We start from the raw sequence: 26,952 nt of genomic DNA, 5'->3' as shown, positions 1-26,952 counted from the left end.
TTGGCCATGGAAGCACCTCTGTCTCAGATGATTAAGCGCACAAGCCTCGGCTCACACTGGCTGGAGGGGCATTGACCAGGCTCTGTGTGTGGAGAAGGCAGGAGCCACATGCAGCCTGAGTTAGTGGCAGAGATAGGAGTAAAATCTACCCAGACTGTGCTTTGCCTCAGAAGACGCATGTCTGTATACCAGCAGGGGAACAGAGCGCAATGAGGCTCCAGAGGGAAGGGGATCCTCACAGAGCCATTGTTTCACATGTGTGTTTAGCCAGTTCCTTTGAGTAAATAATCAGCCTGCAGTGTGGTTTGACCCCTGGGTCAGGAATATTCCCTTGGATAAGGAGATGGCTACACATGCCAGTATTCTTGCCTGGAGTATTCCATGGACAGAGGAGCCTGGAGGGCTACAGTCCATGGGGTTACAAAGAGTTGAATACAACTGAACAGCTAACACTGTTTGACAGGTTGAAGTCCCTGAGTTCCAGCTGTGTCATTAAAGCTTCTGTACAATTAGCTTCATGAGACACAAGCCACACCGGCCGACTGATCACTCTGAACCTCTCTGTCTTCCAGTTCCTTCCACAAAGGGCACCTTCTGCCAGCCCAGCCTGCCTGACCCCCCATGGTACCGTGCTCCACCAGACCTTGGATTTCGATGAGTTCGTGCCCCCGCTGCCCCCTCCGCCCTATTACCCTCCAGAGTACACCTGCACACCCACTGCTGAGGCCCACAGGTGGGTGTCTCCGGGGACACCTCCCTGAGGGATGCTGGGGCCCAAGAATGGGAAGCCGTCTGGGGATGGGGAAGGCATGAGTTGCTCCTTATCCATGCAGGTGAGCAGAGGGGAGGCAGATGAAGGCCTGAATGTTGGTCCCGACAGCAGAGCCCCGGGCAGGGTGGTGGTGGAGTGGGATGCTCAGAGACCTGTGTGCTTCCTCTGGCCTCACTGCAGGATATCTGAGGGGAAACCCAGGTAGGACCAGTCCTATTCCACTCTCAGAAAAGACAGTACAGCTCTCAGGTTGAACATGCATGCATGCTCCGTCGTGTCTGACTATTTGTGACCCCATGGACTGTTGCCCACCCAGCTCCTCTGTCCACGGGATTCTCCAGGCAAGAATACTGGAGTGGGTTGCCTATTTCCTGTCAGGTCACAGTCACATTTAATTAAAGATGAAGTCAGCTGTAAGATGGTTTTCATTGTCACGGAAAAGACGGTAAAGTTGGTGAAAGCACCAGTATCCTTTGAGAGCAATAAACAAAATTTAGAACCACCTAGTGAATGAGGCTTTTTTTCACACACCCAAGAATTCCAAATGGGAATTGTTCCAATTGCTCTGAGGGCAATGGGAACAGCCGGCTCCTTCCCCAGAGTGTGACCTTCCTCCTTCTGCCGTTCAGGGGCCTCCACCTGGACTTCGCTTCCTCCCCGTTCGGCACTTTGTATGGCGTTGCCATCAACAGCCCGGGCCTGCTGTACCCTGCTGAGCTCCCGCCACCCTACGAGGTCGTGGTAGGCCCGAGCCCTGCCAACCAGGTGAGTCCCAGGCCCTCCAACAGGCCAGTTCCCTGTTCCCAGCCTTTCTGCCTTCTTTGGAATCTCTCCCAGCCATTCAGCAAACCTGTGGACACTGGTATCTCAGCCCTGTCTGAGCAGGAGGCAGGGGCAGGGAGCCCTGAGTATGCAGGGGGCTCTGGCCTGTTTCAGCTACAGGCCACTGTCATGGTCAGCCAGACACATGACAGAGCTGGTTTGAACCCCTGCTCCTGCCGGAAGCCTGGTGGCTACAGCCAGAGAGAGGCCTGAGCCCAGAAGGCGCACACTCAGGATGCGTGGCCTCGGTTTCCTCATCTGTGAAGTGGGATCATAATAGTACCAAGCCCTTCAGGTGGACCAGGACAGTTGTAATGGACAGGGCTGGGCACATGTCAGGGTCTGACTTGGCAAAAGCTACTTGCACTTCTTTGGTATTGTTATCACCATCCTTGTCATCGTGCTGTCATTGCCGAATATCAAGGGTCACTGGCCAGGGCAGAGACACGTTGAACACAGGGAAAGGTTGCATTGGCCCAAATACAGCTGTAGTGATGGGGCCACATGGTAGCCCCTTGGGGAACTGCAGGGATTGGACAGTGTGTGTCTGATGGGGGACACACAGCCATCCAGGGAGCAGGCTGCAACCACCCCTGCACCCTGTACACCAGGCAGAGGAGACACAGACAGGACCGGGACTTCCAGGGGCACGGCTGTGGGGCTTCAGCAGCCATGGAGCCACCCACCCACCCCCTCAGAGGTGGTACAGGCCCAACCTCGCGCTGTCACCCTGTGAGACGGGTCCCGCGGTGAGCAGGCCAGGCTCCAGGGCCCTTTTGTTCCCACCACCCTCTGAGGAGTGGCCTTGGGGACCCCCTGTGCCGGGCTCAGCCTCCAGGGATGTGACTGGACACAGTCCTGTCTTCAGGGGATCAAGTCTCACAGGCCGGTGGCTGTGTGACAGGAAGAAAAGGGAAGAGGCTCGGCGCCTAGGGGGTGTCTCTACCACGGGCTCTGCTCGGACTCCTGGGGTGTGCCTGCCACCCACCTAGCCAAGGCAGAGGCTCCTGACACCCCGGGGCCTCTCTCAGGGCCTGCTCCCACCGAGAAGTCCTGAGACTGTCGGCCCAGCAGAAGGACTCGGCTGGGTCTCCTGGCTGTTTTCCTGTGTTGGGGAGGGGCAAACCGGGCAACGGCCCCAGAGGGAGGAGGCAGCAGTGTGACGCGGGTGACTCTCATCTCTAGACTCATTAACAACCAAATTCCCTGGAACTTTTCCCTTTAAAGCTAAGCAGAGCATTCTGCCTTCCTGAAGTGGTTTATTTTTCTCTTCAAGATAAAAGTTGATCAGTCAGTATTGTCAAGGGAACCCACTTCCTGTCAGAGTGGTCAGAGCCCTGAGCGGAGCTCCAGATACTGTGGGGCACTGGGCAGGGATGCTCATCCCTGGGTGGGTCCAGGGATCCTGGGAGCTGAGGCCTCAGCCATTGGCAGGCCAGCAGGTCAGGGAGGAGGGGTGTGCTCCCAGGGGAGGGGGCAGCTCCTGCAAAAGCTCAGAGGGAGGGGCAAATGTGAGATCTCGGGGGACTTGCTGGTCCTCGCTGGGTACCAGGATCATCAGAACATCCAAGGGAATGTCTGTGGCTGATAGGGTCTGGACTTGGGGCCTTAGAGAGGCTGGGGTTCACTGCAGAGGTGATCAATCAAGCCCTGGAGCCAGAGGGTGAGGGCCGAGGAGAAGGCATGGTTGGGGGTCCCAGAAACCAGTGCTCAGGGAGGAAGACATCAGCCAAGTGTTGCCCAGAGGTTGTTAAAGACTGAGCCCTGTCCACCTGGCTCACCATCCAAGGGCTACTGGTGACTTTGGCAGGACCAGCTGCCATGGGGTGGGGGAGTGGTTAGGACCAGACGGCATTGGGGAGTTGGGGGATGGCACCCGAGGAGGGAGACCAGGAGTGTAGATACTTTTTCTAGGCTCCAGGGGGCCTCCTGACTCTGTGGAGGGCTTGTCAGTCAAATGCAGATGCTGGGCTCACCCCCAGTGCTCTGGGGGCTGCTGAGAATCTGAGGATCAGCCTGGCTCCCAAATCCCTACTGCAGCTGCTACACATTTGGGAACCGGGGTCAATGGCTCTGGCAAGATGCTCCAAGAAGAGGCTGGATAGGAAATAGTTGTGGGTGGAGGTGGGGTGTGGGAACAGGGTGAGGGGGTTTCGAAAGGGTTGTGCCAGGGCCTGGAGCACGGGGCCAGGGGCTCCCCAGGGCCAGGCGAGGGAGGGCCCTGGAAGGCAGGAGGGGCTAACCCTGGAGCAGACAGGCAGCTCAGCCTGTAACCAGGAGATTTCTTTCACAGGATTTTGGGGAGGAAATTTTCAAGGGCAAAGACCCATCTTACATGAGCTTGTGTTGGCTCAGACACTGCCAGATTACAAGCGCCTGCACAATTGATTGTTGTCAATGGATGTGGCCCCCCCTTACCTGGGCCTGGCTGGCAGCATCTGTGATGAAAGGGCCGCTGTACCCCTCCTCCTCCCAGTCCAGGGGCCGCTGGCTGATTCTCTCTGACCCTGTGGACTGGCAGTACTTTCCAATTCCACAGACACCCCAGGGGAGCAGGGGAAGTAGGGGAGCTGGGAGTCCAGGAACCTTTCCCGTCCATGGAAGGAATACCGCCTGCCAGTTGCCCCCTCTCCCAGGCAGCCCTCCCTTTAACTCAGCAGTCAGGAGCAGCTCCCATACAGCACAAGCCCTTCTCCCCGGAAGATGAGAAGGTTAATTATACCCTTGTTAGGACAGATGTGTATAAATTGCCTATTTGTGCTCCTTTGGATAAAGAGAGGAAGACAACTGCCCCTGGAAAGACAAGCAGATGCTGTGCAGGTCTGAGCAGAGCAGAAGCCGCACATCTCAATAGATTTTTGACTTGGAAAGAAAGATGCCCACCCCCACCCACCTCCAAACTCAGCATGTTCATTTTGACCGTGTGTTTCGGCCTCATGCAGGTTCCATTCTGACTTGGTCTGCGATGAGCTCTCTTCTCCATGGCCTGAGCTTGGGGCAGAACTGGAAGCAGGGGGTTTCTTTCTACAACAGGAAAGTGGGCAAATTTGCCAGGTTGATGTCCTGCGCATGTTCCAGGGGGTCCATAAGACCGTGCACTGGTTCACAGGTTCTAAGATCCAGAGGTGAATGGGGTCCCCTTCCTCGGGGTCACAGGACAGGGACGAATGGACTTCTCTGTGGCCTCGGAGGAAGGGCCAGCTGGGCCATCGTGGGTGGATGGGGCTTGTGAGCCAGAGCAGCTCCTCGTGGAGTCCTAGGGGGTAGAAAGAGGGCTCACAGGAATGATGTGGATGCAGATTGATGACCCTGGATGCCACACTGTAGACCTTCCTTTGAGCAGCAGGGCATCTGGGGTGGATGTGACCCAGCAGGGCTTTAGGGATTTTGGTGGCAATACAGTGGGTGGGGCCAGAAGTTGTGAGAAAGGCGAGGGACATGACAGAGCTGTGTCCAACCCCAAGGCCTCAAAGTTATTATTTGTATTTTCAGACAAAATGACTTTTACATTTGAAGACCTGTAAGTCAAGTATCTTGAAAGATTGTTTTGGAACATGAGCCCAAAACGTTAGTGCCCCTTTTCCTCGATGGTTGATAACTGCACCACCACCCCCCCCACCACCCAAGGACAGCACTCTATGAACCTAGGATACAGCTGCCTGACCTCAGCCAGGAGTAGAAAACTCGTTACAGACATAGGGCAGAGTTTCCACACACGACATCTTAGCCCCAGCTTCCTACAAGAAAGGGAGATGGGGGAACTTGGCTTATTTGCCTAAATGCCGATTGACTTTTCAGTTACGATAAGTGGTCAAAACAACACATCTGGGAATAAACAAATGCAGGCATCGGAGCATCCACATTACGTCATTCATGCAGCCTCTCCTTTCCCAGCCCTTTCACCCTCTGTCCTGTGAGAGCTGTTATGAGCCTTCATTGCTAAACTCAGATTTCAGCTCCAATTCTATGCTGCAAATATTTTTTTTCCACTGCCTCTGTGTTTCATCGACAATGCTGGTTGAAGTGAGCAGCCATTCCCCCACAGCTGAGCTGCGGCCAGGTGGCCTTGGACATGGGGTGGTGGGGGCGGGGCACGTTCAAGTTCAACCCTGACACCCTGCTCACCAGGGTGACGGATGCCCTGCTCCCAGGAGCTGTCTCCTCTTGACACCAGGTTTGACTGTGAGCCAGAGAGAAGCCGGTGCCGCTTCTGCAAAACATGACATGAATCCAATTTCCTCCTGACCTTGTCTTGCCGTGTATTTTACTTCTCTTGTTTTATTTATATTTCTTTATTGCCAGAAGCTTTTTATTTTCAGGCCTGAAGTTGCCACCCACTCCTACAAAAAAGAAAAGGGAGTCAAAAAGGTTAGATACACGCAAGAGTTAGGAAACGAACTGTTCCTTTTTTTGTGATTTTGAAGGGGGCTGTTTTGATGTTGTTTTTTTAATATTTATTTATTTGGCTGTGCCCAGTCTTAGTTGCCAAATAAATAAATATTAAAAAAAAAAAAACAGCTTCCTGCAAAAATCACAAAAAAAGTCTTAGTTGCCGAAAGTGGGATCTTTGATCTTCTTTGGTGGCACATGGAATCTTTTTGTTGTTGTAGCATGAGAACTTTTAGTTGCTGCATGTGGCATCTAGTTCCTGACCAGGGATTGAACCTGGGTCCCCCTGCACTGGGAGCACAGAGTCTTAGCCACTGGACCACCAGGGATGTCCCTGGCTGGAGATTCTTGACACAGATTTCCCACACAGGTTACCTGGTGTGGATGTTATGAATTCACCCCAACCAACCCTTCCCCAGCAGAGAGGGAGTGCTGAGTGCTGGATGGTATTATATACACGTGGGATCCAAGGGACCATTGGGGCACCTCCCTGTCTGATCCCTGTGGGTGTGCAGCTCACCCCTCTGGTGGGGTGGAGTGGGGTGGAGGCCAGTAGCCTATCAGCCTGCTTGACAGAGGAAAGGTGGGCGCCCACTATAAACTTTCGACTGAGCAGGAGGGAGACAGAAATGTAATTACAGAGCTGGAACCAGGCCTGCCACAGAGCCTGCCTGACCTTCCTAGCCTCTACCAGCCCATTACTGGCCAGCAGTCCTGAAATACCACAAGGACCCAGGGATGGTGTTCATGAGGGGCACAGGTCAGTGCACATGGGATTCACGCCTTCAGGTGCATGGCTGGGGAGGGGAGAGGCTGCTGTACCCTGAAGCAGGGAGGGCATAGATGCACTAGCCTGGGGCGGATCCCAGCCCAAAGGGGGTGAGCAAGGAGCAGACATGCTATGGGGAGGCTGGTCTCTCCCCTCACACTCCCCAGACTCTCTGGGCCTAACAGTCATTCAAGAAGAAAGCTGCAAAAGTGTGAGGACCGTGCACCCTGATTCGAGTTTCACAGCTACCCCCTCCAGTGGACTTGGGGGCCTGCATCAACCTGGCACACGCTCTGTGTGCATCTGGACCCCTGGCCTTGGGAGCAGCCTCCTGACCCCACGTGTGAGCGGAAGGCAGAGGAGGAGGCCGGGTGCACGCAGCCCTGGGGAGTGCGGAGCATGTTCAGTGCCTGCCTGTGTGCATACTGCTAGCCCAGAGCACTGCGGTGCCATGAGTGTTGGTGCCATGGTCCTCTTCCCAGGATGAGAGCAGGGAGAGAGGAGGGGCTGGGGATGAGGGAAGGGCTGTCCTGTTGCCTCTGCTGAGGCAGGGAGTGTGTGTGACCTCCATCAGCCTCAGACAGTGCCTGTAAGTGGAAGGCAAGTGGGCTCAGGGTGGGCTCTCAGGGTGAGCACACGGTTGAATGCAGAAGGTCCAAGGAAGGAGCTTCAGTCTTGGAAATGGCGTCTCCCTCCACCCAGCCCACACATTCAGGGGAGAAGATTGGAGCTCTGCTCACATGTCTGTGGAATACGGAGTCCGGAGCTCCGGAGGCAGCTCTGGAGTCAACCTGCCTTTGTAGAGGTGGCTGTGATGCACCCTTCAGACAGCAGACCACCCACATCCTCTTTCTCACTGCAGCTCCCGAGCACGGACCCGCCAGTGACTGAACCCGGCCCCGGGGACCCTGACGTCGCTGCAGGCTTCAGCTCACAAGGTAAGTACACCCTCTTCAGTCTGGAACACTTAAGATGGTAGTCTTCCAGGTGTGTCTCCTCCTCCCTTTTTCTTCTCTTCTCCTCCTGTTACATCCTGTGTCTCCTTCTCTTGAAGGGATGGGAGCTGCTGGAGCCACTCCTGCTAGGTACAGGGGAGGCTCCACACATCCTCCTCCTCTGCCCCAGTGGTCAGACCTGGGAACCTCATACTTTGTCCAGGGGGCTTTGTCCGCCCCCCTCACCCCAGTGCCCTTTCCCTCATTTGTTGTTCAGTCTCTCAGTCGTGACCAACTTTTTGCGACCCCATGGACTGCAGCACACCAAGCTTCCCTGTCTTTCACTATCTCCCAAAGTGTCCCCAAACTCACATCCATTGAGTCAGTGAGGCCATGCAACCATCTTGTCCTCTGTCGTTCCCCTTCTCCTCCTGCCTTCAATCTTTCCCAGCATCAGGGTCTTTTCCAACAGGCTGGCTCTTCACATCAGGTGGTCAAGGGATTGGAGCTTCAGCTTCAGCATCGGTCCTTCCAATGAATATGCAGGATTGATTTCCTTTAGGATTGACTGGTTTGATGTCCGTGTGTCCAAGGGACTCTCAAGAGTCTTCTCCAACACCATAGTTGAAAAGCATCAATCCTTCAGTGCTCAGCCTTCTTTATGGTCCAACTCTCACATCCATACATGACTGCTAGAAAAACCATGGCTTTGACTGTACAGACCTTTGTCAGCAAAGTGATGTCTCTGCTTTTGAGTACACTGTCAAGGTTTGTCATAGCTTTTCTTCCAAGGAGCAAGAGTCTTTTCATAGCCAATTTTGAATCACTTCACCTGTATCTTGTTGGGATCTTGACAGGAATCACATTAAACCTGTGTGGCTATTTGAACAAAATCACTATTTTTTTTTTACAATATTGTGTTAATTTCTGCCGTACAGCAAAGTGACTGTTATACATATACACACAATCTTTTTTCATATTCTTTTCCATTGTGGTTTATCTAGGATAATGAATATAGGTCCCTGTGTCATACATTAGAACCTTCTTGTTTGTCCAGTCTCTACATACTAGTTTGCATCTGCTAATCCCAAACTCCCAGTCCTTCCCACCTCTGACTCCCTCTCCCCCTTGGCAACCACAAGTCTGATCTCTATATCTGAGTCTGCTCCTGTTGTGTAGAATAAGTTCATTTGTTCAGTATTTTAGGGAATCACCATCTTTCTAAAGCTGAGTCTTCCAAGGCACAAACACAGCCTGTCTCTGTGGATTTCAGTCTGTGGTTTCACAGTATCATTTTCACCTACAGATCCCGGGCAGTTTTTGTTGGTGTGCATGTTACATGTTTCATTTTCTCTGGAGCAACTGTCATCGGCACTGGATTTACACCTTTGGTTTCTGCATGTTCGTGGTCAGTATGTGTGACTGACTGTGACTCAGGGGATTCACTCATGCACTCACGTCAAATCGGACAACCTTGCTGAACGCATTTATTGCATGCGTGCGTGCTAAGTCGCTTCAGTCCTGTCCGACTCTTTGTGACCCTATGGACTGTAGCCCACCAGGCTCCTGTGTCCACGGAATTCTCCAGACAAGAATACTGGAGTGGGTTGCCATTTCCTTCTCCAGGGGATCTTCCTGACCCAGGTATCAAACCCATGTCTCTTGCACTGCAGGCAGGTTCTTTACCTTCTGAGCCACCTGGGAAGCCCAAAGATATAGTCACACGACACAAGTCAAGGAATGGGGGGCGGTGTGCAGAAATGAGAGTTACCAGCCTTGGACCATGAGTTTTTCCTGCAATGTTCTAACTTTATCAGGTTTCTATTAATGACATATATACAGAGATAAGTCACATTTGTCTCTCTGTGACTGCATGTCCTTGAGGAACTCAATCACTGGACTTTCACTGACATTGAGAAACTTGGCATCAATTTTGTGTGCATATGTCCCATTTCATCAAATTATATACATTAAATAGATACAGGGCTTTTGCATACAAATTACACCCCAAGAAAGTGGTAAAAGAGAAGGGGGGAATTGGGATCAAAAAGTCCACAGGAATGAATACTATTCAAAAGACTTTTAACACTCTGCTGGGTAATCTTGAAAAGATTGTATAGTGTTTATGATGACAATGTCTAGGTCTAAACTTTTCTAATGAAAAAGTGTTCTTTCTTTCCTACATTTATACACTCGATTTGGGGCCCTTGCCCAATTATTTTCTTGGGATAAATTCCAGCGAGGAAAATTGCCAAGTCCAGGGGAACATGTGTTTTAGACTTGGGGGTATTGACCACACTGTGTCCTGGAAAGGTTTTATTACAAGTTCATGTTTCCACCAAGGGTGCTTGTTACAAACCCCACCCCCACCCCCCGACATTGTCACTCCTCGGGACCTTAACCACCCTTAAAGGTGAACTTGACACTCACACAGGATTGGGTTTCTATACCTTTTTACATGTTTATCATCAACTTGTAGGTCTGTTTTGGGGTCCATTTTTTTCTCTAGCAGTTTTTTTTTAGACTTATAAGAAAAATTGGAGAAGGAATCGGCACCCCACTCCAGTATTCTTTCCCGTGAAATCCTATGGACAGAGGAGCCTGGCATGGAGTTCATGTTCATGGTTTTCCATGTTCCTGTTCATGGAGTCGCAGAGTCAGATACAACTTAGCAACTAAATAACAACAACAAATAAGAAAAATATTTGCTAAATAGAGAAGTGAGGCAATGTGTAAGAGCGACAGTTTTCCTATTTATGACAGGCTTGCTTCCCCAGTTCAGGCTTTGTTTCTCAAAGCCTGTTAAGGAGGCCTTCACCATATACAAGTTTGCCATTCCTTCTGTTGTCAAAGGTATCAGGCTTTTCCTTTATGGTTTCTATCAATATCATGTTTATAAAATCTTTCTCCACCCCATGGCTGCAGGTTTATTGACTGCAGCCTTCCAGGCTCCTCCGTCCATGGGATTTTCCAGGCAAGAGTACTGGAGTGGGTTGCCATTGCCTTCTCCGATTTTCTTCTTACAGTATGTTAAAGAAGGAAAGTGTTAATGATCCTGAAGAATTTTTTTTTTTTTTTGCATGTGATCTGTGAGGTCTGGCTCATCTTTGTCTTTCTGAATGGACAGATGGGACTGATGGTCTCAAACCACCTCTTGAGCGGCAGCGGTGGACAGTGGGGCAGGCGGTGGCTGAGCACAGTGCTGCTGGACAGGGTCACTTCAGCCAGCTCCCACTTGGCCGCCTGTCACCTTTTTCCCATCCTCTCAGCTGTGTGTCCTTGGCCAGGGACTGGGGGTGACTGGGTGGGCCCTGGGCATGGGATGTGCATGGATGTGGGGCGCTTGGGACCTCTGGGAATAGAGAGGCTCCCCCAGCACCCACAGGAAAGAGAGGTAAGAACAGACCCCAAAGCTTCCCCCTCACCTCCCTGCAGGAGTTCGAGCTGCTGTGGTTCTTATCACTCAACTTGAACATCTATTTCAGTCAGGAGGCAGGGCAGTGAGGTGGTCCTCAGGCCCTGGTGTGCATACAGGTCTGCTGGGGACCCTGTATAGATGGATCCTGGTTCAGTCCGCCTCAGGGCCACCTGTGGAGAAGCAAGGGGTGGAGCCCGGCCTGAGCAGCAGTTCTCACACCTGGGGCGTCAGGGCAGCTTGTTCAATACCTGTGCCAGGCCACCTCCAGAGTGGTCAAGGCTGGGCTAACCCTCTGCCTGACGAGCGGCTGCACTCTGGGCCTGTGTGGGGGCAGACAGGTTCTCAGACCCGCTGGGACCTGGCTGGTGGTGCTAGGGTCCCTCAAGCCCCCACCTCTCTCTGCACAGGCCCTGCCCTTGGAGCAAGAGACCCTTCCTGTGCACCTTCCTGTGCTTCAGACTCCCCGCCCCAGGATGCCCTGGATGGGAGGTGCAGCTGGTTTCTGACTTAGAGTCTCCTGTGGAGCCAACGCCCCTCCTGGAATGATTCTTGTCCCCCTCCTTTCCACACAGAGCACTATCAGCCTCACACAATGACAGGGTTTTTTCCAGGCTTGGAGTTTGGAGGGTGGGCTGCACCTGCCCCCTGGGAGGACTCTGGGGAACGCTCTCCCTCATGGTGGGGGGCTCGGTGGTCACCAGCACTAACTCGGGTCCCTTTCTTTGCAGCACTGGCTGACAGCTCCAGCCTCCTGGCCTTCGAGGGCAGCGCTGCTCCTGGCCTGAGCCACCTGTCCCCCGACGACCCCACGGGCACCCCGCTGCCTACCCCGCATCCCCACCATACATCTCCTGAGGGGCCCCACAAGGGCACACGGGTGCGGCCAGGTCCCAGGCGCATGGCCCGCTCCATCAGTGACCCCACTTCATGCACGGCCAGGGCGACAGGTACAGCGGCCCCAGCCCCTGTGTCCTGGGGCATGCCCGGCTCTGCATGGACACCATAGGCCTCATGTCCCCTGGGAGTGGAGTCCAGCCCTGGGCCCTGCCTTGGGCCACGTGGGCAATGTGAACTTGATGTCCAAAGCCTGGAAGGGGGATGGCCACCCTGCAACTTCTGCTGTGCCCCCACTGAGCTTGCTGCTCAGTCAGGGAGGAGGGCAGGCAGATGGAGGTTTGGGGAGATGACAGCCTTCTGGGCAGGTCTGCCAGCCTTGGCGTTAGCCTGCAGGCTTCACACCAGCTCTGGGGCCCATGAGGCCTCGGGTCAGGCAGAGCCCACAGTCTATGTCTGACTTGCAGCCTGGGTGACTCCCCGCCAGGACCAGCCTGGGTTACACACTTGTGGGAAGTGCCTGCATCTGCTGAGGGGTCTGGTGGGACAAGGGGCCACGTAAGACCGGGCTGCATCTCAGGGACACCGCTGGACAGGGGTTGTCTGCCAGCCGATGCCGCCCCCGCCAGACACGTCATGGGCACCCTGGGTTGGGTCAGCACTGTCCATGTGACATTAGGTGCCCCCAGGATGGGAGACCTGGCCCCAGGGTCCTGTACCTTGCAGCCCAACAGCACGCCCTAGGGGGTCTCATACATCCTGAAGTTGGAGGACCCCCACCTCCTCCTGGGTCTGTGCCACTCAAAGTTGGGGGCCCTTGACCACAAGTACTATCACTGTGGGGACTTGTCCATACAGTGAAAGAAGTCAGAGGAGACCAGTGGTGCCTGGACCGGTCAATGGTCTTGTCCAGCTGAACCCCAGGTGGATTAGATCCCATCCTGCCCCCAGGAGAACCCCATCTCTGCATGGAGCCGGTGTCCACCTAGGCCACTGCCTGAGGTGCCCCACTGGAAAGTACAGGCGGTGCCTCTGCTGCTCCTGGTCAGCACCCCTCCCATCCCTCCTGCACCCCCTGACCAGCTCACCAACCACCTCCCCTAGAACCTTCTCCTGAGGACGCACTGTGCTCCTGGCTCAGATGTTTATAAGCCCCTTAGGGCTACCACCACCCGATTGGGGTCCCCTGCTCCCCACCCCTCCAGTGAAGCTCATGCTCTGCAAACCCTGACATGTTAGGGATGGATCTAAAGAGCAGTGGTGGCTTGCTTACAAGCTGTCACCCCTGTGACTGCCTCTCCATGCTGTCACCTCTGACAGTTACTGTTTTGTTCATCAAAAGCATGTGCCTCCCAGGTGCCTGGACCCCCAGATGTGGATGGGGATTGGGATGAAGGGCTCTGAGCTTGTCAGTGGTGCCGGCCAGCTGCCCTTTTCTGAGGCTGTGCTGAGGAAGTGACAGGCCAGGGGACCTCCTGCCCCGGGTTTATATTCAGGGGTCTCCACTGCTGGCCTTACCTCTGATGTCCATCTTAGACACAGCAGGGTCACTACAGTATTATCGGGAATTTCTTTCCCCTGGGCTGTGTGTTAACTGAACTCTTTCTGGTTAAGGTGACGCCTCTTCACATAGCCCATCCTGCAGCCAGGACCTCGAAGCAGGAATGGCCCGAGCAGCACTGGGGACTGGTGAGACACCCCTTTTTTGAAACCCTTTGATGACTTCTGTGCAGGGGGCAGAAGTACCAGTGGTCCTCAGCTGCCTTGTGTCTAAACCCAACCAGCCCCTCCCAGAGTGGCTCAGGTATGTAGAAGCCCCAGCCCTCTGGGTTTGGAAGATGGGCTGCCCTCCACCATTCCCTACTCTCTTGGTGGGCTGTATTAGAGGCTACACCTGATTTATCACTGGTTTTACTGTATTTATGAGTTTCTATTTGGAGGGGAGAGGCCCCCACCCCCATGTGTGAGTCTTCTAGTTTTTCATGCTTCATGACCAGGATTGCTCACTGCCACAAAACACACCCTGGACCACCCAGAATGTGTTCGCTTGTGTGACCTGCAACATAGATGGGGCAGGCCAGGCCTTAGGCTGGTCCTTGGCAACTCATCACAGCTGACTGCCTGGAGCTGGATTTCCTTCACGGGGTTCTTTCTGTGGGTCATCCAGAGAGGCCGCGACCCTGCTGAGAGCTAGTGTCATTTCCCCGCCCTTGGCACAGGGGCCCTGGGCCCTGGGCTGGCTGCCTTGAAAGGCATGGCTGCTGTCTGTCCTTGACATGGGGAGGGACTCTCACTGCCCTCTGCCACCCCCAGCTCTGCTTTCCAGGCAGATGTGTGTCCAGATGCTGTCCAGCTCTCAAGGGCAAAGGTCATGGAGCTGGGGAAGGCTGAGAAGGGGCATCACACCCCACCCTCCCAACACACACAATGCTTGCGAATTCCAGCAGAGAACTGAGACCCCTGCCCAGCCCCTATCTGGCCAGCCAGCTTTGAATCCCACCCTCCCATCCCCAGCCCTTCAGCTCCAGGAGGCTGCAGCCCCTCTAGGTTAACGCAGGCTGAACTCAGGGGTACGAGGGGCCAGGGACAGAGGGACACAGGAAGTGAGGGCCAGGCTGGGATACGGGAATCTGGGCAGAGAGTTTGTCCAAAGCATCCCTGTGTTTGCTTTTCAAGGAATTCCTGGACGGCTGCCTTCTGTTTTGTGTCCGTTGTTCTCAGGTTGTGTCTTTCCCCCAATTTTCAGCGACCCTGTCTCACTCGATCACGGCCGCCTGCGCCTGTCGGCACCAGCTCTCACCCAGGGAACCAGACGCCTGGAAAGCAGACCTGCGGTCAACGCCAGAGGCCTTACAGACAGTTTCCAAAGAGCGGCTGCGCTCCCTAGTGGACAGCAAGGCCTTTGAGGACGCCAGGGTCTTGGTGGCCAAGTTCTTGGAGCACTCGAGCAGCTCCCTGCCCGTGGAGGTGAGGCATGTGGTGGGGTCTGCCCACTCGGCTGTGCCCCCTGAGGAGTGCCTCATGGAGGAGGCTGTCCTCAGCACCCGTGTCCTGGGCCAGCTGTGACAGCACCTCCGTCTGGGTGTGGACACAGATGCGGATGAACTGGTGCCTGAGTCCCCACGGGGGCACTGGGTCTGTGGGGAGAGGCTGCGATCCAGGGTGGCTCAGGCGGGAAACAGCTGCTCTGCTCTGGACGAGAACCCTGTCCGCTGTTCTCTGGGGGTGACACTTCCTACCTAGCCCAGTGACATAGCAGACAACTCCCCTGTCCCTCGTGAATCGTTGGTGCTGTCAGGCAGATGCCGCCTTGAACGAGCTGAGCAACAGGAATCCAGTGACAGGGTCATGCATCTAGCTGAACTGAAGTATCTTCAAGGTTGGGGCCATGGAGGAGCAGGATCCTCCCCACCCCTGACTTAATTTAGTGTTTAAGCGGGTCAAGCAGGGCGTCAGGCAGTGAGTCCATTTTCCCTTGTGGTTTGTATCCACGATCTATCCTGTCTCAGATGCTGATTGTTAAGGAAATTAAGTAGTTCTAGCCCAGGTGGCATCCTGGGCACAGCCATCTGCCCAAAGGGCAACATGGCCACCACATCTGGTGAACACATACACAATAAGGGACGCCCCAGTGGCCTGGCCACCCTGGGGGACAGACGGCTGTGACTAGGGGCTCTAAGAGACCCCCATCACCTTGTCTCCTTGGCAACCCCTCCCTGCTCCACCCACCACCATCCAGAGCATCTTCCCTGCTTCCTCTCTGGCAGCTTCTTCGCTGTCTTTTTAACCCGCTCGGCACAGAGCACTTTGTCCTGGAACAGCAAGCCCCTGTGCATATCCCTGGGGTTCTCCCGTATCTGCCTTGGCCCGACTGGCCTCAAGGGATCTCATGACCCAGAACAGCCCCTTCCCCAGCTGAGCAGCGGCCACGTCTGCTTTGGAAGATGCAGGCTGTCCATCCCTTTCCATAAACCCCACCCTGAGTGTCCAAAAGCCTCCTTGGGGGCCCTGGATCTTTGTGCCACCCCCCCGGACCCCTGGCTCTGGTGACCTCAGCAGCAGCTACTTCCCAACCACAGCCCCAAGGCAGCACCATCCTCAACTTTCTGCAGCCACAGGGACACCTGTGTCATCCTGGACTGTGGCTAGTGGCCCATGTGGGACAAGACAACTGAATCCCACAGTCCTCAACCAGGAGCCCATGAGCCCAACACAGGGAGTGTGGGGGTTGGGCCAGGTAGGGCGCCCACCACTGCCAGGGGTCCAGCAGCCTGGGGCCAGTGTGCTGGGGTGTGTCAGGGAGTGGGGAGAGGGTGGCTGGGGGAGTGTTTCCAGCCCAGACACGCGGAGGAGCCCCTGGACCCCGAGGTAGGAAGCCCAGGTGACGGTCAGCTGTGAACACTTTGTTTCAGTCACATTATCATTGATCACTGCCTCCCAGAGGTAAGAACTGGACCAATATCTACTCAGGCCTCTGATGACAGCCGGAACTTCTCCACTCAAGACATCCCAGAGATGAATTTATGAGCACTTTATCCAGACTGTAAAATGAAAATCTCTTAATTTTTCTCAGCTAAGGGCTTTTGAAGTCCCCAAAGCCACTCTCTCTGTAGGTAAGGTAAACTGATGGGTTTTTCCAAGGGGCCTCCCCTGAGCCTCCAGCCTGCACCTCTTCATCTGGGCCTCTGCGGGGTGGCAGCCAGAGCTTCATAGGCTGCAAGGGGCTCACCTGGGTGGGCACGAGGGCCCACATCAGGCTTGGGGGCTCACACAGCGGAACCCCAAGCTAAACCTGCAGTCTCAGATGTGGCTGTCACTCGAGTGAGGCTTGACCTTGTGGGCATCGGAACTGTCACAGAGCAGCCTGACAGGTGACCTCCCAGGAGGCCTGGCCTGGTGCTCCGTGTCCTCTGCATCCCCTCCCTGCACGGGGACACATCTCCTGCCTCTGGACACCTGACACAGCCTGTGCCTCCACCTGGGTGCAGGTGGGAACTCTGGCCCAAAGCCCGTCATCTAGGTGTTCTCAATGCTCAGTCCTCAGACACGTTCTCACACTCATTGTTTGTGGATGAGGACTCTGCATTGAGTCCTGCTCCACTGGACTAGCACCTCCTGAGGGCCTGGCAACCACGTGGGCTCCCACAGGGCCTGGCTCGCAGCTTCCAGGAAAGGTCCCAGGAAGAGAGCGGTACCTGGCAGCGGGCTGGGGCCTCAGCATCTTCAACCCCACTCTGCTCAGTAACATCCGGGAACCAGGGTCCCTGCATCGAGCACCCTGAGCCCCAGGCCATGTGGGTGCCTGGCCACAGGGAAAACTGGTTCCTCCATCACTGTTGCACCCACGCCCACTCAGCCCTGTGCTGCCTGCCCTGGTTAACCGTCAATAGGCGGGCCGCCAAGGGCTATGGTGGAAGCCGAGGCACAGGATGCCCCCTGCATGGGGTCTGGTGCCACTGCTCCCTTGACTACCCGTCCTTCCTCAGAGGGCCGGCTTAACTCGGAGCCAGAGCCTGTCAGGACACTGCCATCAGACCCCCCAAACCCCAGGCACCACAGGGATGCTGAGATGGGGGCATGCTGGACCCTAAATCTTTGTCACAGCAAGGAGCTTTTCCTTCCCCAGGGACCACAGGGATGCTGAGATGGGGGCATGCTGGACCCCAAATCTTTGTCAAACATCGGGGAGCTTTCCTTTCCAAGGACTTATGGGCCCCTTCAGCTGGCAACGGCCATACAAATTAAATTCTTGTAACAAACCATGGAAAAGAAATCTCATTTTAAATGGATGTTTTTCTCCCCTTGGCTGTACCAATCCACAGATGCTGCTATGAAGGCAGAATTTATAGGAAATTGTTTTCAAGCCTGTTTGTACAACTGGCAGGCTGTATTTAATGTACCTCAAGGTGTTTTCATAATGATCAGTGTTTTAATAAAAGCTGTTTCTGGCCTCTGTGTCTCTGAGGTCTGACTAGGACAGACAGACTCAGAACCATGTGTCACCACTGGTGACCAGGTCCCAAGCCAGAGTCAGGCTGGACAGCCAGCAAGGGAGTGTGACCACCCCTGGCCCCTGACATGCATTTCCTAACATGCTTCTGGAGACACGGACAAGACAGGAGCCTAGACACAGGTAGGTCCCACATATGCTGGCCTCTAGCTGTCCCTCTGTGGGATACACCCTGGCTTCTGGGAGGGATTGCAGCTGGCCTAAAGCCCTCTTTAATTTTGTTTTTATGTGTTACTGTTTGATGGGGCACCTGTCCCCATGTCATTTGCTACCCATGGGTTTCCCCGCTGCAGCCTGTTCACCTACCTCATCCGGGGCACTGCAGAGCCGGCCCTCTGGGACCCCTGAGCTGAGGCCTTTGCCCTCCAGCTCTCACTGCATAGTGTGGTCCAGCCCTGGCTACTAGCTCACAGCATGGAGCCAGGATCCAAGCCAGAGAAGGGGCCCTGCTTGTCCAGTGTCCCCGGCTAACATGCTGGACACAGACCAGTGCTTCTGACCAAAGCCCAGGCTCACCCCCGCCTCCCCATGCCACAGGACAAGGACCACGAAGTTAGTCAGTGATAGCCAGTCCTGTTACGCTAGATGGGTTGCAGAGCGGCCACAGGCAAGGAGCCAGTGCTGCATGTGGGCCAGCTTCCTTTTCTATCCACGCACATGCCTCTACAGAGGCGATTCCAATCTAAGCCAGGAGAAGCCCCAAACCCCCCGTCCCTGCTCTCCCTTGACCAATTCACGCCCAAAGTCCTCACACCCAGTGAGAAGACCTCCTCCCAGAGCTGGACAGAGAGGCGCAGAGTCAAAGGGAAGCTAGGCGGCTGCATCCCTGTCGACAAACCAGCCGCAGGACAGCTTTCCATCATGACCTCGGGTTTATTAGTGGTATTAGCGAGTCTTCCCAAGGTCGGCGGCATGCAACACACAGGTCACCCTCATCCAGTGGTCCTAGAGCTTAGTTACCGCATGGTAAGGCTTCTTAAGTCACAGTGTTTTCTTCAAGGCCTGGGCCCAAGAGAGAGACTTCCAGACAGAACAACATCGGTGATCACTGAGCTCTGCAGGCGGGGCTAGACTACGCTGCACTTGATCTACACGCAAGGAACACTGCTGCTAACAGCGAAGAGACCAGACGTGGGGCCCCAGGGACCACAGGTGTCCGGTGTGGGTCTGGTGTCCAAGGCGAGAGCACACGTGTGGATGCGTGTATGCAGAGATTGTGACGAGGCAGCTGGCCCACAGTGGCGGGAGGCTGCCCAGGGGCGTCCAGGGACCAGTGGACAGGTGAGCATGGACAGCAGGTGTGGTACTGTCTGAAGAGTGGCTTGTTGTCGGATAAGAGTCAAAACGGTGATATTGTCTAAGTGTGGAGTCTTGAGGTTGTGGACATCACCCTTCATGTAACTCGGAGACGTCTCCTTTCTCAGAAACATGATCACCCAGCTTCAGTGACTGGTCACATCCTGAGAGCTGGCCGCCCATGCTCGGCTGTTGGGCACCCTCCCTGCAGGAGCCTGAGCCCCTGCAGAGGGTGGGGGCACGGCCGCTGCCCCCAACCCTGAGCTCGCTCTCCCCACCGGGGCTCCCTGCACAGCCATGGCCAGAGGTCCCCACGTCCGCCCTGCACACTGGCTCCGCACCACACCGAAGTACAGACAAGCCCTCGCCCATCGCAGTGAGAAAACTCGGGATGTGGCTAAACACTGGACTGTTCTACAGAGACTGCTTCCTGGGATCCTCCTTGAATTCAGACATACCCCTTTGAGTCCAAAAAATAAAAGTGGGTGGTGAGGGCATGCCCTTCAGCAGAGCTGGTGTCCTCGGGTGCGCTGTGGGGTCAGGGGTCAGGTCCTGGGTCTGGCTGCCGCTCATCAGGGTGCAGGCAGGCAGCCTAGATGTACATCGGGGTCTCCTGGCCTGTGAGCAGTCTGAACATGGCGGCAGGCATGGTCTTCATGTGGATCTGCCAATGAGAGAGAGAGGTCAGGGGCTGACCCGGCCCTCCCTGCCTCCACCTCTCCCTCCCCTCCATGCACCCCAAAAACAAGCACCACAAGGCCAGTGGTGCCCAAGCACCCTGAGCACGTCCTGTGTAAATTGCCAGCGTCCAAGGAAAGGAAGAATGACCTGCCTGAGGTCACCACCCCGGATGGTGACTCAGAAAGCATTTACTGCCCCTGCAGATGGTGATCTGAGCTCCCATCCGGGCCTTTAGAGGGTTTTCCATGAGGTCAAGGGCTGGTCTTCCCTTAACCTCCACCTGACACCGGCTGGGTGAAAAGCTGGACTTTGCCCACGGGAAGGGCAGGCCCGGGTGTCCGGACCTTCTTAGAAATGGCAAGGGGCGAGTTTTGCCTCAGCAGGAGAACCAGAGGCTCACACACACAGCACGTGTGCTGGGGGTGGAACCTGGCCTCAGTCGCTGGCACCAAGGAGGCTGGGCTACCTGCAACACACAGACGGCTGCCCAGGGAGGCCCACCATGCGGGATACATACCCCACCTCTCATCAAGGCCCTGGGCTCTGCTCCTGCTTCCTCTGAGCATCCTGCTCCCCAAGCCAGCCTGGACCTGGCCGTACTCAGGCCCCTGTGGGTGGCTGTGGCTCTAGAGGCCGGGCTGGCCAATCTCCAGGAGAGGGGCCGGGGGTGCAGTCCACCCCCAGGTTGGGCAAGCAGCTCTCAGGCTTCGTCTGAGTGACCCTGACAGGCCAACCTGGCTGATAGGTTTTCTGACCACAGACTCCTACCGGCACCCCCAGCACTAAGATCTGTGTGATCCAATTAGCTGTTCGCTCCTTTGTCAGCCTGTGAGGGTTTTTCCCATCAGAAGGTTCATTCTCTGTATTTCCTCAATCAGAAACCCGCCCCCAAGGCCCAGCAGAACACCAGCTCTAGCTGATCAGCAGCTCATTTCCCAAGCACGTTCAGCAATGATGGGAAACGCAGACAGACGCTGTCACTCCCAGAGCCAGCCAGTCCAGCACGAGGTCCATCCAGGCTGAAGGGCTTCCCACCCCAGCCTGCATTCCAGCATCCCTGATAACCATCACCTTGGGTCTGGAGAGGCAGAAGCATTTCTCCAGCTGCCTACCCCCACACCTGCTCCCCACCCCCCACTCTCCCACACTACTGATTGCCTGAGAAGCGTAAGGCTGATGGCCGCCCCCAAGCATCTACTTAGGAAAATTGGATTCTACTTTCTCCGAAGCCATATGTAAAAGGCAGCCAGCAATGCCTACCTGGCCCCTCCTTCCCAAGATTCAGCATATGCCCCTACTTGGGAAGGGTAACTACCCCCCACCCCAAGCCTTGTGTGCCTAGTCCCTCAGTCATGTTCGACTCTTCACAACCTCATGGATTGTAGCCCATCAGGCTCCTCTGTCCATTGGATTCTCCAGGCAAGAATACTGGAGTGGGTTGCCATGCTCTCCTCCAGGGGATCTTCCTGACCCAGAGATTGAACCCACATCTCCTGCACTGCAGGCTGATTCTTTACTGTCTGAGCCACCAAGGAAGCCTGAAGAATACTGGAGTGGGTAGCCTATCCCTTCTCCAGGGGATCTTCCTGACCCAGGAATCAAACTGGGATCTCCTGCATTGCACATGAAGACCCTGGTCTGATTGTTTAGATTGTTTACCAGCTACCAGGGAAGCCCCCTCCCCCCAGCCCTGGGACTTTCACAAAACCTGAGTAGGTCCCCGTGACCCCAGGAAATGTGTCCTGACTGATGCAATCTGAAGACCCCTCCAGGATAGAGCACCCCACCCACCCACTTACCCCCAGGCTGTGAAAAGGAAGCCATGCTCCCACACTGCCCCAGAGCCCTCCCTCCGCACATGGCCCCTGGGGTCCCCACCACCCTCAGAATCAAACCCAAACTCCCTGCCCAGCACCTGCCTTCAGACCCGTCCCCGTGCCACCCACCTCTCTGCTCTGTCTCATCTGCTCCTTCTGTACTGTGATCACCCAGGCTTCTCTCAGGGAGACCCTCACCTCTTCACCCTGACTGCCTGCTACACACAGCCGTATACCCCGCCCCATACTGGGGAGGCCTCTGTGCCAACACTGGGCTGGCACTCCCCCAGCACCTACATCTCCCTCGAGGCACCCTGCTCCCTCCTGAGCTCCCCCTTGAACCCCCCACCCGGTGCCCATCCTCACACCAGCCTCGCCCATCCTCACACCAGCCTCGTGCCTATGCCAGAGAGCAGCAGAAAAACGCAGGGAGGGCTGGAGCCAGCAGAGTAGCAGGGGGCAGTGCAGCAGGGCCAGCCTTCAAGTCTCCACCCAGGGCCCACCCATCCTGTTTACCGCACAGGTAACCAGAGCAAGAAGGGGACACTGAACCCCGCCTGCCATGGGCTCCCCCAAGAGATACAGCCCAGCTCAGCTGACTGGCCCCTGAGGGGCTCTCGGAGGTCCCAGTGTACCTACATGCCCTTGGGAATTTGATGTCAGGTCCTAGAGACCTTTGGGTCCCGAGAGCCCAGTTCTGGCTTCAGGCAGTGACCTCTCACCTCTCCCACCGAGTTGGACAGCGCCTGAACGATCTTCTCGTGTGCGGTGGCCACCACGCTCTGCCCATTGATCTCGATGATGCGGTGGCCGACGCGGACACCGCCCCGCTCCGCGATGCCCCCACGCATGAGGCTGCAGATCTAAGTGACACGGGGTGGGGTTGGGGTGTCCCGTCAGTTAAGTGTCCCTGCCCAGCCTGCCAGCCTCCTCCTGCCCCCAAAGGTGAGGAGAATTAACCACCGGAAGGATGAAGCCCTCAGGACAGATGCTCCTACAAATGCTCTGCTGACTCACAAACTGAGAGATTAATGATTTAGAATGTGCTTGGAAATGGCTGTGGGAGAACTGCCCCTCCATCCTGGGGCCTCTGCTCCTGGATTGCAGTGGTACACAAGTAAAGCCCGTTCTGGAAGATTCTCCAGCAGCCACTCTGCTCTTTCCAGTGAAGACAGTCACTGCTACCCCGGCCAACAAATGTACCTCCCCACACTCCTGCACCAGGTAGTGACGGGGGAAACTGTCTCCTTGGCAGTCCTGTTTCTGGGATGCTCTCCTGTTGTGTCCCCGGAGGGAGGGGACATACACATCCCCCTCACCTGACACCATGCACCCCACAACCTCCTCCTGGGCTGGCCTAAGCAATGTGGAAATGACCAGCCTCCTCTCTTTTGTCCTCTGTGGTGAAATCCCAGACTACTGGGACCTCTGCAGAAGGAACCACCCAGGAAACAGAACTGGTACAGGTCAAAGAGAAGGTGGGACTCTGGAGGGAAGAGTCCTGGCTGAGGAATAGGCAGTTTCAGCCAGACCAACATTCATTCAACTAGCATCATCTACTCCTGGAGGCCCGCCTGTCCTGCCTCCAGTGCCTGGGGTCACGGCTGACACAGTGCCAGAACTGCAAGCGAAGCTCTGAATGGGCAAGTAAATGAATGAGTGAATGAATAAACACAGGAATGAGCAGGTGTCTTTCGCACACCTGACTGACGCTGCCATTGGCTGCGTGCAGGTCCCAAATGCAGAGCAAGGAGGGCTCTGGCCTCCACTCCAAAGCAGGGGTCTACAGAGAACACCACCACTGGGATGGGGTGCCCCAGGGGGCTGGAGGGACCCATTCCACCCACACGCTGGCCCACCCACCCTGCCTGGCCTGGCTGCTGGCCGGGACCTGCTCCATCAGACAGGAGCTGTTCTGGGGCAGAGGGTCTGGGGGCAAGCAGACAGCTGCCCCCGCCCCCTGCACCAGCCATCCACAGGCATGGCGGAGGCTGCCGAGGGCCGAGCGGACTCACGATGCCGTTCTGAACACTGAAACCCAGCTGGTATTTGAGGTCTGGCCGCTTGATGAGGACAGTGGTGACTGGCGGGCAGCTGACGATGTTGAGCTTCACCTGCGTCTGGTTCTTCAGACCCTGTGAGCAGGAACACGAGGGCCTGAGATGCTGGTACAAAGACAAGCTCTGGGGCCCGGGCTGGGGGTGAGCTGGCTGCAAGGCAGAGCCCTAGGCACAGAGGGACAGAGGCAGGTCCCTTTGGGCACCCAGGTCCCCTTGTGCGTGGATGCAGGCCTCACCCTGACCCGATGCAGGGGTGCCAGCCATCCCAGGCGGCAGTGTGTGTCGGGGCTCCCTGTGCTCTGGTGTGCCCTTTGACCTGGGCAAGTATAAGCTGCCCCCAGGGCCAGAGGCCAGGCTCTGAGCATCCCTGTGCACAGCCAAGAAGCTGGCACCTGGTCACCCTCAGGGGTCACGAGACGGGCCCTCACTAGGCTGCATGCAGGAAATTTCCTTTTTGCAAAGACAATGAGGGCCCCATCCAGAAAACAAAGTGTCCTCCAGAGAAGGACCCTCGTGCTGGGGGCAGGGCAAGGAAATCTGCCAGCGGAAGGCTCGTGTCTGCACTGAGACAGGCCAGTTCAAGCCAAGAGCCACCTCAGGCCCCAGGGAGCAGTGAAAGCTGAAGCCACAGTCCTGGGACTCAGTGGAGGGAGGGAGAAGGGCCTGGCCTGAGCATGGCTGCAGGGAGCTCCTCCCCCATGCACATGCATGCACACACGCGTATGCACACATACACACAAGCTTCCATCACAGCCCAGATGAGAAATTTGCCCAGGAGCTTCCTGGCCAGCCCAGCCTCAGCATCTCTGATGGAGGCCTCTTATATGTCTCTCTCTCTAGCTACATGATACCCACTGGGTCCCCAGGTCCAGAAGCCAGCTCACGGAACTTCATCTGTGAGTGACAGTGGGGTGGGGGTCCGTCCTCCAGCCCTGAGACCACAGTGTATCATTTGATGAGACACCTGCAGGTCCTCCTGTCAGATGGGGAGAGCAACACTCCAGCTCAGATCCAGGCTGGGGACCCACCTCCTCAAGTGCCCAGGAGGTGTGACTGTCAGTGAAAAGTCCCAGGCAAACCAGGACAGCCTAGTCCAGCTACAGGTCCTCAGGCCTTTCCTGGGATCACTGTGGTTCAGGAGCCAGCTAAGTGAGAGTGGACAGCACCTCCCTCAAGATCCCCACTGTGGGGGTGGGGGGCAAGCCCCTCTTTGATTTGTCAGGGACGTGGTGCAGTTTTGGGTTCAAAGTCGCTGGGTGGGTCTCTCTGGGCTCAGCCTCCCTGAGGGTCAGTGGGGATTACAAAGCATCAAGGGTAAAGTGAGGGGCCCCGTGCCCACCTTGATGATGCCCTGGCAGGTGGCAAGTGGCAGCCCCACCAGGCTGGTGCCGTTGATGGACATGATCTGATCACCGATGCTCAGCTTCCCTGAGCGGGCGGCCGGGCCTCCATTCATCATGTTGGCCAGGATCACAGTGGGCAGGATGGAGCCCCAGCCCGATTCCACCACCACCACACCCAGGATTTCACCCTTGTGCTTCTCCAGCTGCAGCTGCAAGGGAATCGGCAGAGTAAGAGGGCCCTGCCTGAGACGGGGCTAGGGTAGGCCTCTGCCCAGCACCCACAGAAGGACTAGCCCCACCCGGGCCCTCCAAACCAAGGCCACAAATCCTGGCCCACCAGCCATCCCCCTGGCCTCTCCCAGCTCCAGCTCCCGAGCCCTCTCAGGGCCTATCCCACCATCCTGTGAACCCAGAGCACAGACCACCCCCAGCCCCAAGCCTGGCTCCAGTGTCCAAGCTCTCCTCACCTTCCCAGACCCACAGAGGCTAGAGGCACATTCTCAGAATCCAGATGCAAACCCTGCCAGGCCTCCAAACTCACCTAGGAAAATCCTTCATTTTCTCTCCGCCTCTCGGATCACTCTCAGAGAGCTGCCTGTCAAGCACTCATTCACTCAGCAACAAGCCAGGATTGTTCACCCATTCACAAGCAGGCAGGGTACAGGCCACCCCGGGATTCGCTCCTCTGTCTCAGGAGAACTTTCTAGAGAGCCCTGAGCAAGCCCATGGGAGCCTGCCAAGGCCCCACTACGGGAGGCTTCCTAGCCCACTCCCACATGCCTTCCAGAAACAACACCAGGGGCTGAGCCCCTGGCTAAGAGCAGCAGTAAAGGGCACAAGTTCAGAGTCATTAAGACGGACTATCGGCAGCTCCTCTGCTCTAATAGCACCACACTCTTCACACACAAGTACTCGCTGCAAAGGCGGGAGCCAGAGGGACACTGGCCACACACCAGGAAGGCTCGCCCTGGGCCCCTGCCCAAGAGCCCCTTCCTGTCCCCGGTCACCCACCTCCTTGCAGTTCTCCGAATTGGAGAAGTGGATGAGGTCGTCGTTGTACATCTCCTGGGTGTTGATGATGTCACTGTACTCCTTCTGGCTCAGGTCCTCGGGGTTGATGCCGTTGGCCCGCAGGAACTCCTGGTAGGCCACACTGAAGGCTTGGCCGATGGACTGGGCGATGAGCTGGGCCTGCAGGAGAGGGGAGGGGACGGAAGAGGGTCGGCCACTGGAGACAGGCAGGCACACGCCTGGATGGGGTTGGGAGGGGGACCCTGGCTGGGCTCCAAGGAGCTGTAGAAAAACGTGGCCCGGGGCTCCGTGGGGGGAGCCCTTCTGCTGCCGGGCACCCTGCCTGCCCCTACCCAAGCTGCCCTAAACCTCAGAGATCCTAAGACAAAGCCTATGTCCAAAAAGTCTGAGGAGATATGAATTATTTGCTAATGACCATAATTCTGTTGCTTTCCCTGGTGACTGTGTTGTATTTTCTTTCCACTCATCTTATTCCAAATGCAGCCTGGAGGTGCGTCCTATCAGGGAGCATCACAGAGGCTGTCAGTCATCCACCCAGTATTTATTTCTCCACAGCAGCAGGACCCAGTCCATCAGGGCGGGAGTGGGGGCAGGATATGTGCCAGTCAGTCTCGTGGGGGTGTGGATGTGCCAAAGTGAGGCCAATGAGAAGCCTGGGCCCTTGGGGACAGGGCACAGGGCAAGGCACAGAGCAACTCACTTCTTTCTACTTCTCTTTTTCTAATATATATATATATATATATATATATATATATATACACACACACACACATA

The 26,952-nt window shown here is 56.0% G+C and overlaps 2 protein-coding genes across 2 annotated transcripts in view; one reads left to right on the top strand and one right to left on the bottom strand.

Annotated features, from left to right (window-relative positions):
• Nucleotides 1–15,005, top strand: part of ENTREP2 (endosomal transmembrane epsin interactor 2) — a 244,939-nt gene extending 229,934 nt beyond the window's left edge. The window contains exons 6-11 of the mRNA XM_052659729.1: nt 573–733; nt 1,402–1,537; nt 7,615–7,690; nt 11,834–12,052; nt 13,554–13,628; nt 14,686–15,005. Of these exons, the coding sequence (XP_052515689.1) occupies nt 573–733; nt 1,402–1,537; nt 7,615–7,690; nt 11,834–12,052; nt 13,554–13,628; nt 14,686–15,005 (987 nt within the window). The remainder of the gene's footprint in view (nt 1–572; nt 734–1,401; nt 1,538–7,614; nt 7,691–11,833; nt 12,053–13,553; nt 13,629–14,685) is intronic.
• Nucleotides 15,006–19,837: 4,832 nt separating this feature from the next.
• The window catches only part of APBA2 (amyloid beta precursor protein binding family A member 2), a 45,528-nt gene continuing 38,413 nt past the window's right edge, over nt 19,838–26,952 (bottom strand). Inside the window, exons 9-13 of the mRNA XM_052659878.1 lie at nt 26,158–26,337; nt 25,143–25,355; nt 23,759–23,878; nt 22,466–22,606; nt 19,838–19,909 (exon numbers count right to left, since the gene is read on the bottom strand). Coding sequence (XP_052515838.1) covers nt 19,838–19,909; nt 22,466–22,606; nt 23,759–23,878; nt 25,143–25,355; nt 26,158–26,337 — 726 coding nt within the window. The remainder of the gene's footprint in view (nt 19,910–22,465; nt 22,607–23,758; nt 23,879–25,142; nt 25,356–26,157; nt 26,338–26,952) is intronic.

Source organism: Budorcas taxicolor, chromosome 21 (assembly GCF_023091745.1).
Source record: "Budorcas taxicolor isolate Tak-1 chromosome 21, Takin1.1, whole genome shotgun sequence".
Classification (NCBI taxonomy): Eukaryota; Metazoa; Chordata; class Mammalia; order Artiodactyla; family Bovidae; genus Budorcas; species Budorcas taxicolor.
The sequence above is the reverse complement of the archived record's forward strand: the minus strand, read 5'-3'. Positions and strand labels throughout refer to the sequence as shown.